Source organism: Callorhinchus milii, unplaced genomic scaffold, assembly GCF_018977255.1.
Source record: "Callorhinchus milii isolate IMCB2004 unplaced genomic scaffold, IMCB_Cmil_1.0 Scaffold1, whole genome shotgun sequence".
Lineage (NCBI taxonomy): Eukaryota > Metazoa > Chordata > Chondrichthyes > Chimaeriformes > Callorhinchidae > Callorhinchus > Callorhinchus milii.
Genome location: NW_024704742.1, coordinates 78,508,289 through 78,528,363, shown reverse-complemented (window position 1 = coordinate 78,528,363; position 20,075 = coordinate 78,508,289). Strand labels below are relative to the sequence as shown.

Below are 20,075 nucleotides of genomic sequence, written 5' to 3'. Positions count from 1 at the left end.
AGGCATCAGTCTAGACTATAAGATCAAAGTCCCAAAGTGGGGTTTGAACCACAACTTTCTGACTCAGGGACCAAAGTGCTACTAACTGAGCCAATTTAAATATCCTTGATCTGGACCTTTCTTTGGCTAAATCTTAAATTGTGGGTCAGCTTGGTTTGTCCTCCTGACGTGAAAAGCGCTTTACAATTGTACTTTGTTATTGCTGTTAAGTTGGTTGCACTCGCACCCTACTGCGTTGTGGGTCTTAAACCTAGTAGGTTGTGTGTTTGAACCCTACGTCAGGACTTTGTACTCACAGTCAAGGCTGGGGGGTGGTGGTGGGGGGTGACGCATTGTTGAATTTCTTTGAATGAGATGTTTCTGTCGGCTTCCTGACCAACAATCCCACAAATAAAATAAAATTGGTACTTGGTGCTGCGTGCGCCAATAAAATGCACAGCCACTAGAATTTATAGCACATCCCGGTAAGTATTGTTATAAATGGCACAACCAGAGTTTGACAGGTGTGTTTTGAAAGTAATAATCATTTGCATTTGATATAGCGCCTTATTGCATCGTTGAGATGTCTCAAAAGCGCTTCACGGAATATACTGTTAAATGTGTATTCTGACTGTGTATTTTGTGGGCGAAATGCGACAGCCAATTGCATACAGCAGTGTCCCGCAAGCAGCCATGGATTGAGCAACCAGATTAACCAGAAACCGCTCAGGAAATGTCGGTCGTGTTCCGTGCGTGTGCGTTTGTGACTTGTCTACCTCCCTTCAAAAGAAATCAATAAATAATATTTGGGCCACTCTATTGCACGACTGTTGGTGGGACACCGCTGTGCGCAATGGACTGCTGCGTTTCGGCCCCTCCACTGTGAGGCGCTTTGAGACATCTCAACGACGTGATAAGCTGCTACATCAAATGCAAGGATTCTTATTGGTATTGTCGTTATTATTATTATTATTATTATTACTATTATATCTGTGTGGATGCAAGATGCAACGTGCAGTGGTTGCCTGGGGGGGCTCCCTGTCTTCAGCCTGTGGTCTGGTTGTGGTGGAGATGGGGAGGGAGGATCGCAGGCTGGTGATTGACAGACAGCAAGTGATGGAGGCTGAGTGTGAGGCGCATCGTTGAGAGAGGGAGGGAGGGAGGGAGGGAGAGTGGGCAGCCTGAGCATCTTATTTCCTCGCTGGTCCAGTGTGTGAAGCTCTCTGCCAGCCCAGCCCAGCCAAGCCCAGCCCAGCCCAGCAAAGCCCAGCCCAGCCCAGCAAAGCCCGGGCAGACCTACCTTGCGATCCGCAGCACCTTCCGCAACTTCCAGCAGCATCTGATCAGCGGCTTCCGCACACACACAGGGGAGCAGATGACAATTACCAGGACATCCTTGCGTTTGGTGTTTATGGTGTTGACTTTAGTAATGCATGGTAAGATACTGTGTGTGTGTGTGTGTGTGTGTGTGTGTGTTTTGGGGAGGAAAAGCACGATTTGTGATTTGTTTCATTTGGGTTTGCAAAAAAAAATGATCAGTCAGAGACCAGAACTGGACAGACTTTGCTGTCATTGCTGACTGCTCGCAGCAAATATATATATATATACGTATATAATATATATATATATATACATATTAACGTGCTTTCTTTGTAAAGAAAATACCAAATGTTTCCTGATTTGAGATTATTTGCACGTTTGCAAATTCGAGAGGCTCTGTGTGTGTGTGTGTGTGTGTGTGAGTGAGTGAGTGAGAAGTTGCCTCCTGTCCATCCCTGTCTGGTCTGGTCTGGTCTGGTCTGTGCTGTGCTGAGCTGAGCTGAGCTGAGCTGGGATCTCATTGCTTTCCAGGCTGCTACTCCTCCAAAGGAGAGGATCGCCTGTTCAAGATAATGTTCAGCCGCTTCACCAAGTACATCAGACCAGTGGAGAATGTGTCTAATCCTGTTATGGTCCAGTTCGAAGTCTCCATGTCCCAACTAGTGAAAGTGGTAAGAACACTCCCACCTCTCCTCTTTCTCTCCTCTCTTTCTCTCCTCTCTCTCTCTCTCTTGCCTCCTTCCCCCCCTCTCCTCTCCATCCCTCCCTCTGACTTTTTTTTATTTAGTGATTGAGTAATTTCTCCATCATTGCTACCTGTGACTTTTTCTCACAGGATGAAGTCAATCAGATACTGGAAACCAATCTTTGGCTGCGACATGTAAGTTTCGGCGCATACGACTGTGCGCATAATCAAGTGGTGGGCTTTATCTTCTGGGTGGTGGAGGTGGTGGTGATGGTGTTGGGGAGGAATAAATGGTGTGAGATTACGCAACATGGTCAACAACTGGAAGATCAGATCAAGCATGACTTCATGTTGTCTTACCAGTTATACTGACTGAGGGAGGTGGGGTGGAGCATAGCTTTTAACCCTGCCAGTTGTCTACCTGGGAATAATATCCCATTAGCAACATCCTAACGATAATAATAATAATTATAATAAACCTTGCATTTGATATAATCGTCAGATGTCTCAAAACGCTTCACAGAATATACTGTACACTGAAGTGACTGTGTCTTTTGTGGGATAACCAAATTATTATTCTATTATTATTATTATTTTATTATACCTACCAGGGAGCAATATCCCATTAGCAACATCCTAATGATCTCTGTTAGGAATAGTGTTGTTATTCAAATAATAATTTACAGTGTAAAAAAACATGTTATTTACAGTGTTCAAGAATACTGTGCGATTCCTTGTATTTCCATAGCTTTCCAACATAGAACAAAGATATTGTGTCAATATTTGTACAACTGTTTTTTGCGGGTTGTGAAAAAAAAGTTTTGGTAAGGAACTGCAAAGGATAGTTCAGAGATAAAAGGATCTGGTGAAGAAAATAAGTGCAGTGAAACAGGAGAACGACTTGTGAGGTGCTTCCAAGATGTTTTTAATTATTTACACACCTGTTAGCTGCAACAAGAAAATGTTTCACTCATCTTACAAGCTGTGCTGTGATCACTGGATCCAATTTTTGAAGCTAGAGGAGAGTTAAACAGTGCTTGGCGGGAGGAGAGAGGTGTGTGTCCCTGAGGATAAAGTACAGGATTAAGCTGGAATTTGATAAACAGCTTTCTTTATATAACCCCAAAGAATATTGTATTCATAATCCTCCCTCCCCTCTCAATCTTAGTCAGTGTAAGAATTCACAAAATTTGTGGAAAAGTATCTTAGAGCATGTTGGATTTATCCACCACCTGCTATTTCTCAAGCCATGTAGTAATGTTAGCATATAGAAAATTAGTAAATTAGAAGGCTTACACCTCTCACCTATTGTTGAATCTGTGCCATTTACTGTCCAGAAGCCAGTAATATATTCACTGTTTCGAACAACAAATATCTGTCCTTGAGATACACTAAAAGCATCTGTCTCTTTTCTTCCTGGGCCATTATTTTTAGCATTTATGACATTCTTATACATTATTAATAAATAAATAATAATAATCCTTGCATTTGATATAGCGCTTTTCACATCAGGAGGACGCCCCAAAGCGCTTCACAGAACAAACTGTAAAGTGAATTGACCTTATATTTGTGGGCGAACGCGGCAGCCAATTGCGCACAGCAATGTCCCACAAACAGTCGTAGATTGAAAATAACCAATTTATTATTGTTTTTGGTTTTTGGAGGGATTATTATTAGGTGTGTGGAGTAAGGAAACTTGCCCAAGGTTTCGCCCTCTGCCTGGAATTGACCTCAGGTCTCTCACTTGCAAAGCGAGTGCTCTAACCACTGAGCTACAGGACTCCTCTTATTAGTATGGATTTAAAAGTAGATACAACAACAACAACTTGCATTCATATAGAGCTCCTCATGTAGGGTCCCAGAGTGCTTAGCAGTGGCGGAGCATGGTGAAGCATGATGCTATATACTACTGACTGCGCTGCCCTTGAAAATGATTTAATTTGAATTTATAATAATACCAATAACAATAATCCCTGCATTTGATATAATCAACTTCATGTCAGGAGAATAATTCACAGCATTATACTTTAGTGTAGCGACTATGTGCTTTTGAGGCAAAAGTGGCAGCCAATGTTTGCACAGTAATCTCCCACAAACAGCCACAATTGACCAATTTTATTTGGGGGATTGTTGGCCAGACATTGAGAGAAACTGCCTACTCTTTTCAAGTCATATCATGGGATCTTTAATGTCCACCTGAACAGGCAGCCTGGTACTTAATTTAAACATTTCTTATGAATCCAATTAGTTTGCAGGATGTCTGGTTACACAAATCGAGGATTACAAAAGCCCCAGTCAGTACTTAAAGCCAGGGTGTGAGCAGTGCCTAATAAATAGTGTTGTCGTATTAACGATTGAGCAATGTATCTAATTTTTCAAATGATTGTTTTTCCTGGGAATGGATTATTTCGAAAAGATCTGGAACGATTATAAGCTGCGATGGAATCCAGTTGACTTTGACGGCATCGAACAAATCAGAGTCCCATCAGACAAGATATGGAAGCCAGATATTGTGCTGTACAACAAGTGAGTTGCTGAATGCTAGATACACCTTAGTTTCCTCTTAGGAACTTGGGTTTCTTCAGCTCTCACACCCAACTCGGGTGCCCTGTGAAGCCCTTTGTGATATTCTTGTGATGAGGAGGACGCTATATAAATGTAAATTGTATCTCTCCAATCAAATGCAAATATTTAATGGCAATTTCATGCCATCTTTTATATTGTCCATTGTTCCTCCTCGTTGTTTCTAGTGCTGTGGGAGATTTTCAAGTGGAAGACAAAACCAAGGCATTACTCAAGTATGATGGCACTGTTACCTGGATCCCTCCTGCAATCTTTAAAAGTTCCTGCCCAATGGACATCACATATTTTCCATTTGACTATCAGAACTGTTCAATGAAGTTTGGATCATGGTCCTATGATAAAGCCAAGATTGACCTGATTATCATAGGATCCAAAGTCAACCTGAAAGACTTTTGGGAAAGTGGTGAGTGGGAGATCATAGATGCTCCAGGATATAAACATGACATTAAGTACAATTGCTGTGAAGAAATCTATACAGATATCACATATTCATTCTACATACGGAGACTGCCCTTGTTTTACAGTGTCAACCTGATCATTCCCTGCTTGTTGATCTCCTTTCTGACTGTTTTGGTCTTTTACCTGCCTTCTGACTGTGGAGAGAAAGTTACTTTGTGTATATCTGTCCTGCTCTCCTTGACCGTCTTTCTGCTGGTGATCACTGAAACAATCCCCTCCACCTCTCTGGTAATCCCACTGATTGGCGAGTACCTCTTATTTACAATGATCTTTGTGACCCTCTCTATTGTTATAACAGTCTTTGTCTTGAATGTCCACTACCGAACTCCAACCACTCACACCATGCCTGGGTGGGTTCGAAAGATCTTCCTTCACTTCCTCCCAAGAGTCATGCTGATGAGAAGGCCCTTGGGCGAAAAGCAACCAGAGAAAAGCAGAGGTGCACGAAGAAAAGCCAACTGCCCCAAAACGGATACCACCAACTACCTTGAATATGGTGACTTCAAGATACCCAAAGAGCAGCCAATATGCTCTTGTCGGCATCCGAAAGAGTCCTGTGAGTCAGTTCCCTGTAGCCTGAGCAGACAAGTTAGCCCGCAGTCACTTAATGCTCTGTTCGCTTTCTCAGTCCTTTCTCCTGAGGTCCATCAGGCAATAGATTGTGTCAAATACATTGCAGAGAACATGAAGAGCCAGAATGAAGCCAAAGAGGTAGGAATTTTAACTGCTTCTCAATGCTTAACGGTCAGGAACCAAGGTCTAATCGGCTAAGATCTCAACAGTTCTGGTATTTTGCTTTTTTCATGTAAAGTAATATTTTGCTTATGTCTTCTTGTTGATCACGTGAAAGTATTATTCTACCCTGACATACATCAAATACCGCATGTAAGAGAAACAGCTCAATCAATACGACTCCAGCTCTAGTTGTAGCAATTGATGCCATTTTAAATGGTGGCAGGTATGAAACCACACAGGCCAGCATATATTATTGAATATTGAGGGATCAGTATATTGTGTCCTTTGCACTTGTGCTCCCAATATTTTGAGTGGAGAAAGACCGTTGGGGGTAACCACATGGTTTAATTTCCTCAACAAATGAACTGATCTATTTATCCACAAGGCACATAATCACTCCATCTTACAGTGAATCTTGTGAAGCATTTGAGATGTCCTCTTGACGTGAAAGTTGGTTCATCAACTGTAACAATTATTATTATTATAATCATTTATTCACCTAAAATAAAAAGCAAAATAAGGAGGTGATCCCTCATCTAGATTAAAGAAAACAAAGGAAAAAGGACAAAATATAAAAAATTCTTCAGGACTTATTTAAAAAAAGAATGACGTTTGTTAAAATAATACCGATGTGTATTTTTAGTGCATTAAATGGATCATGGAAGGGCATTTGTTTCCTTTGCCCACTACTTGCCCTTGATTTTACAAATTATATCTCGGATAACAACCTCATCTAAAATAATACAAAAAAGACAGGACGAGTAAAAGGCTGTTATTGAATTCACATTTCCATTTATATAATAATAATAATAATGGAACTCTGCTCCCAATGCTTTATGCCGTCATCTCAATTGCTGAATTAAATTATAGCTATGTAAAACCTTTCCAGATATCCTTCATTTTCTTCATAAATATCCACTTAATTGCAAATGCAATTACAAAATCTCATAATGTATTTATGTAGAAGAACTATTTCCTGGAGCAATTCCCCTGCCAGTCCCAGTGGGACAGAACAGCCTTGTTTATATCGCAGGATAATTTCAATTGCAGCAAAATCTACTTTGAAACTGCAAAGACATAAGCTTGTTTCATGCAATTTTATGCTGGGCTTAACGTGCCTGTGGCAACAAGAAGAGCAACGAATGAGTAAAGGAACTGACAATCGGGGAGCATTTTCTTTACTGCTGCTTCATTTACCTTGCTACATTCCTGCCTGCCTTTTTTTTCATGTGTCTCCCAAGCAGGCGTCATTATGTTGAAAATGTGACATTGGCCCATGAGTGGTGACGTCATTAACAGTAAAATAATCCCTGAATCTGATATAGCTCCTACAATGTTGAACCTGTTATACAGCATTTCACAGGTAATTATCGGAGACACTACTGCACTCTAAAGTGTTTTATTTTATATTTGTAATAATAATATCAATAATCCTTACATTTGATATTGCATATTTCTTGTTAGGAGGACGCCTTGTCTTTCCGACATGAAAGGTTCAATATAAATTTGTTGTCCCAAAGAGCTTCACAGGATTTTACTATCCAGTGAAGTGACTATATTTTTAGGCAAAAGCAGCAGTTAATTTGCACAAATTATGCTTTACACTGTATCTTTTGAAAGAGAGCAACACCTAGCTACGAGGCAATTTGGGTACTGTTTCCTGCCCTCCGCTGACATTATTTTCCTCCCTGCTCAGTTCTGTGCAGGTACATGCCATGAAACAAACATGTGCATAAGGGTAACAGCATCCCATAACATGGGGAATGAAATAATCATATGGCCATTTAGAGCTTATTTGTAAACTAATCATAGAATTAAAGTCACAAGTAGCAGCTATTTTGTTGGTACTCATTCCTTCCTGTGTCTGGAGAAGGTCTATGTTGTCCATTGAGGAGAAACACCTTTACAGAGGCAGGCAAGAAAGTCTCAGACACTCAGCCCTGTGGATTTTTACCATCTCTATATCCAATGCTTTGCAATTATAGCAGGTGATATAATCATGCCATATGCCCCAAGCTTCCCTCATATACTATCAAAACAAATTGATGAATCCTATGCAAATCCACTTTGTAAATATTGAATCTTAGACTCCAATATGTTTTTTTCTTTCATATTGAATTATAACATAGAAGATGGGGAATGTAGACTATTTACAAAGAATTACAAAGAATATACAGCACAGAAACAGGCCACTCAGCCCAACCAGTCCATGCTGTTGTTTATGCTCCATATGAGTCTCCAGCCATTCCTTTACTCTTTCCTTTCTATTGCCCTCTCCCTCATGTGGAGGTCTACCTTTCTCTTGAATGAATCTATTCTCTTATTGAACCACTGCTTCAGGCAATGAGTTCCACAATCTCACTACCCTCTGTGTGAATTAGTTCTTCCTAAATTCTCTTTTTACCTCCTCGTTGCTCTGGGATGTGATAATTAACACCAGTGTGATAGTTTCCCTGCTCCCAAATTGCTTTGATAGGAGGCAAAGCTTGGCATCTTCTTGCCTTTAAGTGCCCTTTCATTTGTGGTTTGCTTCTGTTTGTGGTGGTAGCAAACAAATATAACTGGGGTCATAACATTGGTTTAGATGAAGAAGGCCTTTTGGCCCATTCAATCACATCCCTATAGAACATCCATTCTACCACCTTTCCCCATCATAGTATCAAGCTGCTTTTTATATGAGTTAAATTTCGTAGCCTCTGTCACCTTTTCTGGCAACCTGTTACAGTGGGTGATTATCCTATGTGTAAAGAAAAACTTCATGGTATCTGTCCGGCAGTAGCCCTTTACAACCATAAACTTATGCCCATTGTTCAAATGTCTTGATACATCCTAAAGATTTAATTTGGGTTTACTTTTTCAATTCCATTTCAAATTTAGTACACCTCGATGAGGTCCCCTCTGAGTTGTTGTCTCTCAGGAGTGAAGAGCCCTAGCTTGTCTAATTGCTGCTCAAAATATTCCTTTGTCTCAATAATCTCAACAGTGACATTTAGTGACGCTTGAGTGCTTTGGTATCAATTACAATGGAATGTGTTTGGATCCACAATTTGTAGGATTAACATAGACGATGGAGTCTAAATTGCAGAACCCGGATTCTTAAATACTAAATTCTGCCAGTAATCAAACATGTGTCACACTGACCTATGAGAATTCCATTCCGTTCAGCTGGAAGTAAATAACTTTTGAGCAGCGTGACACACATCTGGTGACTGGCAGAATTTTAATATCTACAAAATCTTTTGCTAAACCCAGGTTGCGAGTCTTGCACTTCGGAAACCTGTGTGACTCGTTTGTCATGTACACAACACAAATGTACATTTCAATTTATATTGTGTGATTTGTTGTATGTAGAAATGTAACACGTCACTTGAAAATGGTGCAAGTGAAATCAAATCTTTGTAATATTTGTCCCCAGTGTTGTTTTACATGTCTAATATTATTACAGATTGTGATCTATTAACAACTGAGCAAATATTAGCTGAGTGATCCCTTTACATCTGGTAACTACAGAAAGGCACGGTTTAGGAGTATATCTTTCACAAAGGTGGAATATTCTAAGAATATTATAGTACATTGCAATCTATTCCATTTTTGGTTGCTACTAATACTCTAATAATAACCCAATAACATCAAGCAGATACTTAAAAAGTTTTATTTTTTTGTACCATGCTTTTTTGGGACAGTCTGTTTTATATATCCACTATTCCATGGAAACAATTCTAACCTTTAATTCCCCCTTGATTTTCTTTTAGTCAGACGGATGTCTGACACTTGCAGAAACCCATCACAGTACTTAAGAATATCCAAACCAAACCCACATATGCATGGAATTTCCCATGTATTGGAATGGAACGTGCAGCATGGTGTAGCAGTCTGACCTGCTCATCTTTGCCTCTCATAATTTTAAAAACTTTTGTCTCATAATTTAGAGCTTTCAGTCCTGAAATTAACCTTGTTATTCTTCTCTGAAATCCCCCCAGTAATAAAATGTCCTTTCGGAGGAAGGCTGCCAAAACATATTAATTCCAAATATCGTCTCCCGAATGATCTATTCCATTCAATTAGAATAACATCTTTCTAAAAATGAGATAGAGATAATTAAAAAAACAACAACCAGTTATATTACCATCTGTGATAGATAATGTATTGCAGTCTATAATGAAGGATGAAATGACTAAGCATCTTGAGAAGGAGATAATTCTAGTAACAAAAAAACATATTTTCTCATTGCACTGAAAAAACTGGTTATTCTCATTACATTACCCTGCTTTACTTTCTGTTCACAAGAATGGTACAGATGAAGAAGGTCTTTTGGCCCATTTGGTCTCATACTTCCAAACACCCACCTACTGTCTTTCCATTACAGCATCATGCTGTTTCTTAAACAAGTTCAGCATACCGTCCTTCCTGATAACCCTTTCAAGCTGTTTCTTACCAAGTTTATAATTAAGTTTGATTGAACACAGTCAGGGTGCTGCATATAAATTCTATTCACTTGTTGACTGGGAATAAAAGGATGAAAATTATGATATTTGGCACAGGTGACATGACATTCAATCACATTGAAGGTTGTATTTTTCACCCTGTGTAACATATAGCAGGGAGAATTCCCAATCTGCATTCCTTCTGTCAAGATTCAGTAAACTATTTTTGAGTGCTCGTTTTATTCCACTCGGATTTCAGTGTGTTAGAGTTGGGCATGCAGAACAGCAAATGAGAAAGCAACTGTTAAACAGGAACATTATGCGGCAGTGGTCCTTGCAGTTAATCACAGCAATGTAAATGGATCAGTGCAAGTAATTTTATTCTGTCTTAATTCCTGGTTCTGAAAAATTCAAATGTTTGGTGAAATTCTGGTTGTATGATACACAGAAGATGCTGGATGTTTATCAGTGGTAAATTAAAATCCCACTGAGGGATTAAGGTCATGCCATAAACAGTGAGAGGAAACCTCTTGTACTTTATGGTCTTTAATTTACCCCTTCAACTCAGTGACAGCTGTTCAGTATTATTTATAGCATTTATGTTCTTATAAAGACCACTGGCTGTAGCTGGTTTGTTTCATGTCTGTCGTGTCATCATTAAGCAGCACCATGTGATACAAGCACTCAGCAGATGTGACTGATGTCACATCCAATGTTGCTTTTAGTATTGTGAGAGTCAATCTTTGATTACCAAAAATCTCTGATTCAAATCAATATTTTAGGATTATAGCAAGTGGACATAGGTTTAGATTGTGAAAGGCAGTGCCAAGAGACATACCAAGAAGTTTTTCTTCACGCAGAGAGTAAACTACAGTCTTTACAATATATTTACACACTTTACACACTGTAAAGCCCTTTGAGATGTCTCAATGATGTGATAAGGCGCTATATCAAATGCAAGGATTTTATTATTATTAATTAACAACTGGAACAAGTTATCAGGGAAGATCAATTTAAAAAGCAGCTTGATGGTAGGGATGAGACCTTACGATTTTCTTCTGGTTGGTAAAGTTACTTGGCGGAACTGCACAAACTATTAATGGGAAAGTTACAAGCTTACACTGATTACATTTAACAACAATAGAGGAATTGCTTTTCTTGGTACACACACACAAAAGTAATCACTGAATTATAATGTCTTTGCTTTGAGTTCGGTATTTGTTTCTGCACGACTTTCTTGCTCCAAGCCATTTACTGCATATTCCAAACCACAAGCAAGCCTCCTTCAGAAGCTAAACACGCAGTGATATTAAGTACCTGTGTTTAAAATGAAAAATTAAGCAGGATTGTACTGGGCAGATAGAGCAGATGAAGTTTAATACAGAGCAATGGGAAATTATTCACTTCAGTACAAAGAATAAAGAAGCTGGCAATAGCCGAGTGTGGTTAAAAGAGATAGAGAAACAAAGGGATTTAGGGATTCAGATTGAGCAGAACTCTTGAGCAGCAGTGCAAATAGAAACAAGCAATAAAGAATGCAAATACAGATCCTTGGCTTTCACATTGGTAACACTATGCTCTGTTTATGCTTTACAGGTGGAAGATGACTGGAAGTACGTAGCCATGGTAATTGACAGGATATTCCTGTGGGTATTTGTGCTGGTTTGTATCCTAGGAACTGCAGGCCTGTTTCTGCAGCCTTTGATGGCTTGAAAGAAAATCTTCTGCTTACCATACCTGAAGATGGTGAAAATGGGAGTTGAAAAAGTAGTGGCTCACAATGAGATTCATTAGTAGTGACTCAAAGTCGCTAATGGAGCATTATGATGGTAACTAGTAGTATATTATGGCTCATGGCATCACTGCTCCAAAGCAATGGAGGTAGTTGGTGGTGTTCCTGTGAATCTGCCATGTCTCCATAAGAATTATGAGACACTATTAATCAATCCATTTGCAAACAACTATTATTCAACCACTCTATGTATAAGAAGATTATTAAGGTTTGGCATACTTGTTGCCAGAACAACATCGAGCCTGAAATTCTACCTAGTTTTAGTCTATGAGACTATTTGGTCTTAGAATGTAAAATCAAGAATCCCCAGTGGTGAAATAGATAAAAGTGCACCTTGCTGATCACAAGTTTGCTGGTTTGAATCCATTTCAGTATCCTGGGCAATCGGTGGCTAAATTGAGCGTGGCCTTCCCAGGGTTAGGAAGGGGAACTAGGACAGTTTCCTGACCCCTACTGGTTGTGTTGTGGTAGCTGTGTAAGGCCAACTAAAATGTCCTTTACAATTGAGTGGTCTGCTGACATTCATTGCCAAGCCTCACACACAAGTAATGCAAGCTGCAGTTCTGTCCACTACACCAATTAGGCTGTCTGATCATATATTTTAAGACTGAATGGTCTCACAGGCTCCTCCCTCACCTCATTCAAGATATATCTAATTGATCATACTTTTGGTCATCTTTCCCCTCCTCATCCCACTCAGCTCCCACCCTCAGCTCAAGTATTCAGTCAGTGGTGTCAATCCTCCCAATGTAAAAGTCACGGTATGAATGTAAGTTTGTTATGTGTTGTAATGATCATTTGCATGGGGTAGCAAAGGGCAACCAATATCTGTGGAACAGCATTCAAGCAAAAGAAGGTCAGACCAGGAGCAGTTGCATTTGTCAGTGGAGAGAAAATTGGATGGGGGGGAATTGGATACACTGAATGTATAATAAAATTTTAAGATTGCTCAGCATTATGCTAGATTCTTCATATCGGTCTTAATTTCCGAGGAACATATTTCAAATTGTGAGTGAATTGAACAATTTTCCACAATTCTAACTCATCTTAAATTCCAAGATAAAATGGCCTTAAAGGCTAAGGCTAGGTGAAATTTCAGGCCTATAATGTATCAGTAGCATGGTTTTTTTTATCAGAGCAGAGAAGACAAGAAGAAACTATAATTAATGATGAAGGGAGTAGTGACTCATGCTTATGTGGAAATCTGTGTCCTGAATCCGTTACAAAGATTGACTATCTGTAAAAAAAACTTACTGTTTATGTGATTCCTGTAAAAGTCATCTTCATCACTGTTTATTGCACTGCATCTAATTAGTAGCAGAAAGTGTCCAGTCTTACTATACCAAGACTAGTGTAATAATTGCCTAATAAACATACCCCAATTCCTATTTCAAAATGTAAAAGACATGAAGTGTGAAGTTTATCCACAATATGCTTCATCCTAGCAGTTGTTTTAAGACTTTGGTTTTCGATTTGAATTATTTGGAAGTATTTTGATGATACATCTCAAGATGTTCCACCATAAGGTATATTTGTGATGTCTAATGTTTTTTAAGGCTTTTAATTAATCTTTATATATGTTTAGAATGTAACCTACCCATAATCCTTTAATAAGGTTTGTTTGATGAATAACTAGCTTAGCAGTGGTTAAAAGTAGCTTTGCTGGATGGGTCGAGATTAGCTTCTGATTACATTTCCTGGGAAGATGTTCACTTCTCTGAGATAATGAGCAATCGGGTCCTTGAGCACAGATGTAAGAACAATGGGCCACAGAAAGGAAAGGCTGCAGCCTCAGACACCTGCCTACATCGAGGCTGAGAAACCAGCCTCAGACACCTGCCTACATCGAGGCTGAGAAACAAGCAGACTGTGGGAGGCTGCCCAGAAGTTGGCCATATTTCTCCCTGTGCAAAGCAGCCTGCGGAGAATGGGGTCTATCTCTGTGACGAGGGGAGGCAGAGTTAGAAACACATAAAAGAAAGATGTAACTTTGAAATAGTTGGAATTGTCGTAGAGGGTCAGTGCACTTCCCAGTGGAATCAATATCAATTCTACTGTATCTATGCTTTTAAGAATAAGTTAAAAATAGGTTTTAAGAATAAGTTAAGCTATTTGCATTACTTAATAAACCTTGGATTATTACACCACCGTATTGGCCGTCTCCATCCGAATCTCTTACACCTCTTTGCACAAGTTTCCAATCATTTCTCCCCTCCCCACTTTCTTCAGCTCCCACCCCAAGCTCAGATGGCTAGAGAGTGGTGTCAAGTGTTAATAAATATAAATCACAATTGTGATTTACCTTCTCACTAAGGAAGAGAGCTAAATGTACCTGGAATCTCAGTTCAAAGCACATGGAACACAAGGAACTTTAGAAGAAATCTCTAAACCAGTGGTAAAGTTCTTTGGATGACCAAATAAAAATGTTACTTGACTGAGTATTTCTTGATTTATGGTATACAGATAAATGTTAAGAAACATTTTGATTTATGGATTATTATGGATATTGCAATGCAAATTAATTGGTGCACAACAGCATTTGTCTTAAGATCTATCCATCTTATTAAAACAATATATTTGGGTGTTCCTGCACATAAATATTCCTAGTGTATTCAGTCAAAGGTATACAGAACAAGGAAATATAAATACTGGATCAAAAAACACAGTGTACTTCATCTGAGAAACACACAGATTATCCAAGTATTTTATTGGATTGAAAACTGATTTAGTAATAGGGAGCAGAAGATGTTGTGAAATTGACAAACACCAGTCTAAGAGCAGTGATTAGTGAGATTTCACATTAGTTTGTATTGGAATCCATGCTGGTCTCACTGTCTACAAATAGTTTGATGGAGAGCAGAACTTGTAATATAAAATTTGTGGTTGATATCATGCTAATTCTAGGATGAATAATACAAGTAGGATGGATTGCATTGAATAAGATCTGGATCAATTGATATAAAATGCCAAAGTGTTTCAGATAAATAATGCTTAAGGGTAGCCATATCAGGACAAAAGACAGGAAACAATCTTTACAATGGAGAGATTCTTGTCGCAGAGATTATAATAATAATAATAAAATTGAATTGGATTTGGTCTTACTTTTGACTCTGTCTCTGAAGGTTTCCAGACAACGAGGCTAGTTTACTAATTTATTTATCTTGTCTCTTACTCATTTCAATCTTGATGATTTCTTGACATGTCAGTCTTACATTTCTAAGCTAAAAATAGAAAGAAACCAGTTTTCAGATCTATGTAACCTGGAACTTGTATAGGCGATAAGAGATTAAGAAAATGTAATCCCCACCCAGCCCCAGCCTGAGCCAGTTTCAACTACAACAACAACAACAAAATTTCAGACAAATGTTAATCACCTCCACATCAGCCATGACAACCTGTTTTATCACAATATATGTATGGTATCTCCTCTGTTTGCTCTACGTAGGAAGTTCATTGATGTGGCCTAATTGTGATTCTGCTTCATTTGCTAGGTTATTAACTTTGCTGCTGTTCATTAAGGAAAAAAAACTCATGCAATTTTATCTATTTATTAATTTTACAGTGCAATGCTATTTATAGTTAAAAATTGCATAACAGTCATTTGTAAGTGCACACCAATACATTTACTAATCCTAGCAAACTACACACAATGCCACATAGCCAATATGAATGAATTTGCCCTATTGAACGACAGATTAGAATAATCCCATCGGCTCCAGTGTGTTCTTAACCATAAACAAGTTTTGGAAGCTTCGGCAATGCATCATTCTTCTCCAACCTGCAAGCTTCAATGTGAATCTCCTGAATGCTGTATTATAATGGGAAACAGGATATATATATATGTGTGTCATTCTGCAGTTTACCAACTGAAACAGAGCATTGTGATGGAAGCAGAAATGGAAATGAGTCAACAATCCTACTAAAAAACTTCTATTGGGTTTCCTGGCACTTGTCCATGCATATGCTTACTTCTATTTTCCCGATGTATGGATTCAAGAATTAAAAGGTTACCATGGCAATAACATTCTACCCAAATTTTCAGAGTTATTTGTGCATATCTTATACAGTATTGTGAAGCACACTAATGAATTATCTGGCAGAATATCAGTACTGGCCCAATATTTACTTTTATTATCCTGCATTCATAAACTCTCCAAATTGGGCACTTTGCTTGTTGCTATGACTCCTAATTCGAATTTTTATTATGTGCTGGACATTTTGCTATTTGAGTTCAAACGCTGCACTAAACCACTGTTTAGTTGGTCAGCCATCAATTAATTGTTTTTTGGGGGAAAATGGATATGGATCTGGTTAGTAACAGTACAATGTTCTTTATATAGACAGAAAAAATTATTTTGCTTCCATCAGTAAATAAATTGTACTTCTCAGTCACAATTGCATTGGCTGGAGCTGAGGAGACCCCCTACACATGTACAACTAACCACATGTGTAGAACTCGATTATTGTTATTTGATTTATAATATGCAACTAGCCCATTAATAATGTCAAAAATGGTCCCTCAACACTAATTGGGTGATCCACTTGTAGCCAAAGTTTGAAGATCACATGATCATTACTCATTCTCTGGATTCTCACATCCTTCTCTGCCTTCAAAATACAAATAACTTCACTTTTATTCTAGACCTGTCTTTTTCAGTTGTGGTGCAGCCTTGTTCTTATGCTAGCTTTCGTGAAACATTTTCCATTCACATCACACTATCACATCAGCTGTCTGCTCCATTTATGTTCTGTCTTTGGTATAATGGGCATCCACATTGTTTGACTCAATATCCGGAGGCTGCTCAATAATCCTTATTATATTTCAGTCCATTTAATCAATAGAATGTAAATACAATTTGATCTTTTCTTCCTCTTTCTGTTTTTTGTTCACGTCAAGGTAAAGGATTCCAATGTTAGGAGTGCAAACATTTTTCACTTCAACCATTCAGAATTAGCATTACTGCATAAGGTGCCATATAAGACACAAGGAAAAATTCTACCTTGCCCTAGTAATATATGTTAAATACTAACTCAGAGGAACATATCCTATTGCATTGTGCAGCATTTTAATTATTTCACAAGATACTACAGCATTATGTGTCCTTTGTTGAGTAAGACTGCAGTTAACAAACAATTCATGCTACTTTATCAGCAAAATATTATCAGCAAAAGCGCTGAATCACATTTACTTGGAATTGGATTGAGACTTTACAGATTTATGCAACTTTGATGTTTTGCTGTGAATAGAGATAAACATGTATATCAGTCTGCAGAATCACAAGAGAGGTTCAGTGAAGCAGGCCTTCCAACTCATTTAATCTCATCCTTGCAGAATATTCACCATACCATCATCTCAAAAAACAATCTTTTTGGTTTCTCTCTTGAAATTGTCCTTTTCGCCTCTAAATGTGTTTGCTTGTTCTGCTGTCTTGCTGCGTCCAAAAGTATTGTTCTGAGTTTACTTTTGCAAACTTATTTAAAATATTATATAATTCAATAAGGTCTCCTCTGAGGTGTCTCTTATCAAGACTGAAGAGTCCCAGCTTGTCTAATAACTGTTTATAACTAATTCCTCTAAAACAGAGATATTCTGTTGCTCTTGAAATGTTGCAGTGACCAGAATTGTATGCATTGCTATAGGTGTAGCCTAAGTAAAACACTATATTCTGCATCTTGAATTTTATTTTTGCAATCTGAACTAGACTAATTTGGTGATTGTAATCCAACAACCTTTTTTGTTGCTGCCTCAAGCTGTTTTGAAATGGCTAATTAATGAGTGAAATAACACCCCTGGATCTTCAAACCCAGGTATCAGAGCTGAAGCCATTATCAAGGACAATATTTCTCTCACACTTGTTACAATTCAAATTCAAGGCAAGGTTGAATTGAGCTCTCAGTGTCAGGCTATTTGTATTGGTGGGAATGCTAGCCCCGTGTGCACTCTCAGTCCTATTAATGTATTTTGTTGGTCCATTGCTGCCTCCTCTTAGAAGAATTCTGTCTATTACTTCCTGATAATAATAATAATCATTTCAATTGATGTAGTGCCTGTTGAGACATCTAAAAGTGCTTCACAGGGTATACCATAAAGTGATGTGACTGTGTGTATTTTGTAGGAATTGTACCCTCAGTAAACACCTACTATATTCTACCCAATGAGGTATATATATATCCTGACCTCAAAGCTAAAAATAGGAATAATTTATTACTTCCTTCAGAAAGTTCCACACCTAATGACCAAATTAATACAAAAAATATTTAAATGCCACATGTTTTTGGCCCACTTTAATTGAAATAATATTAAATTCTATCTAATCTTGATATCCTCGCAACTGGTTAATTGAAAACATTGGAGGCTTCCCTTGGGCCATGTTTAACACATGGGGAATCTTCTCAGCCCAATGACAAGGTAAGGATTTCAGAGTGAGTATTCCTTTACCATATGTCGTTATTTTCATCCTCCTTACTTTAAATATAACTCCTTTATTGCTCTTCATGTGCACCCATGAAATACACACAGTCACTGCACCACTTTACCTCACTGTATATCCTAAGAAGCATGTGGCATGTCCTCGCGATTCAAAGGCATGATAACAAATGTAAGGATTATTGCTGTATTATAATGTACTTGGGGCAAGATGTAACAATTCTGGATTTTTCAGATATCAATTTTTATAAAACCTAAAGGAGGGAAAACAGCAGACCATAATTCTTTTGTTCACAGCCCAGTGTGAACGAGCTAATCCATTTACCCAATAATCTAATAATTATTATTTAATCGAATTAAATAATACTATAATCATAATCCTTGTATTTAATACAACGCCTTATCATGCCGTTGAGTTGTCTCAAAGTGTTTTACAGAATATACTGTAAATTGATGTGATTGTTTGTATTTTGTGGGCGAAAGTGTTTGCCAATATGTGCACCTCAATGTCCCACAATGGCCATGGAGTGAATGGACCAATTTTATTTGGGGGATTGTTGGCCAGGAGAAACAGACACCAGGAGAAACTCCCTTCTCTTTTCAAAGTGTGCCATAGGATGTTAAATGACTATCTGAATAGGCAGACAAAGTCTTGGATTATTGTTTAACACCCCCAGCACTGCATTGGAGTGTCAGCCTATGCTGTAAACACATCTCTCCCATAAATGCCTAAACCTGATTCTTCCACTCTTCAGAACTGAGATAACCCAAATAGCGAAATATAAAAATATAAAAGTAAATCATGAAAAACTCATATTAAAGCAGAAAATGTTGGAAATGCACAGTAGTAGATCGGAATCTGACAAAGAGAAAGGTTAACATTTTGGATGTTAACTTTCATCTGAACTGACTAGAAAAGCTGTTTCGATTGGATTGACAGACAAGTCACATTATGGCCAGGAAACAAAGTGGAGAAGGGACCGCACCGAGACGATTCAATTCCCAAAGAGTTTAATTTTAGTTTGTATTTTAGAAATGTATAAATTTACAAATGTGAAAAATATAAGCAGACTAAATTACCGAATGTAAAAACCAAACAAATGCATCACAATTGGGGGTGTTGCCGTTAAAAATATTGGTAAACCATATTATTGTACATAATAACATAATAGTATTCCTTCCATTTGCTTTAGTTCCTTTCACAGTGAGAGGACATCTCAAAGCACTTCACAGGATTCACTATAATGTGTAGAAACTATGCATTTTGTAGGCGAGCACAGCACAAAGGTGATGGGCCAAATGGCCTTCTTCTGTAAATTTCTATGGCTTTGTGGGGTCTAATAAGCAGTAATTTCTAATGGGATTCCTTAATTGAAAATTGAAGTATATCATGCCAATCCATGTGAACTTTCTCTAACAGTAGATTGCAGCAGAAAGGAGTTTTCACAAATCTGTATAATGTACTTGCAGTTTCTTTACTTAAGAACCCTACTAGAAATTGCCCCAGATAAAATCCCACTGGCCATTTATTCAGAAACTCAGGCACAGCACCAATTTAGTTGTTTGTTGTAGCAGCAAATTCACTCTTGTTTCCAAATCTGAAGCATTAAATGAGGCAGCAGCAGCAACAAACCTAATTTAGTACGCTGCAGCAATCTTTATAATCCAATA

The 20,075-nt window shown here is 38.2% G+C and overlaps 1 protein-coding gene across 1 annotated transcript; it reads left to right on the top strand.

Moving 5' to 3' along the window:
• Positions 1-1,408: 1,408 nt before the first annotated feature.
• On the top strand, positions 1,409-11,997 carry chrna6 (cholinergic receptor, nicotinic, alpha 6). The gene is made up of 6 exons (XM_007892057.1): positions 1,409-1,415; positions 1,831-1,970; positions 2,135-2,179; positions 4,401-4,510; positions 4,735-5,737; positions 11,782-11,997. Exons 1-6 carry the CDS (start codon positions 1,409-1,411, stop codon positions 11,896-11,898), a joined length of 1,422 nt encoding a protein of 473 aa, XP_007890248.1. The 3' UTR covers positions 11,899-11,997.
• The last annotated feature ends 8,078 nt before the right edge of the window (positions 11,998-20,075 follow it).

What these genes read in the sequence shown, in the direction of transcription:
- chrna6 (XM_007892057.1), top strand. An exon ending in GATATTGTGCTGTACAACAA is followed by an intron (nt 4,511 to 4,734) that starts GTGAGTTGCTGA and finishes CGTTGTTTCTAG; the next exon opens with TGCTGTGGGAGATTTTCAAG. An exon ending in GCCAGAATGAAGCCAAAGAG is followed by an intron (nt 5,738 to 11,781) that starts GTAGGAATTTTA and finishes TATGCTTTACAG; the next exon opens with GTGGAAGATGACTGGAAGTA.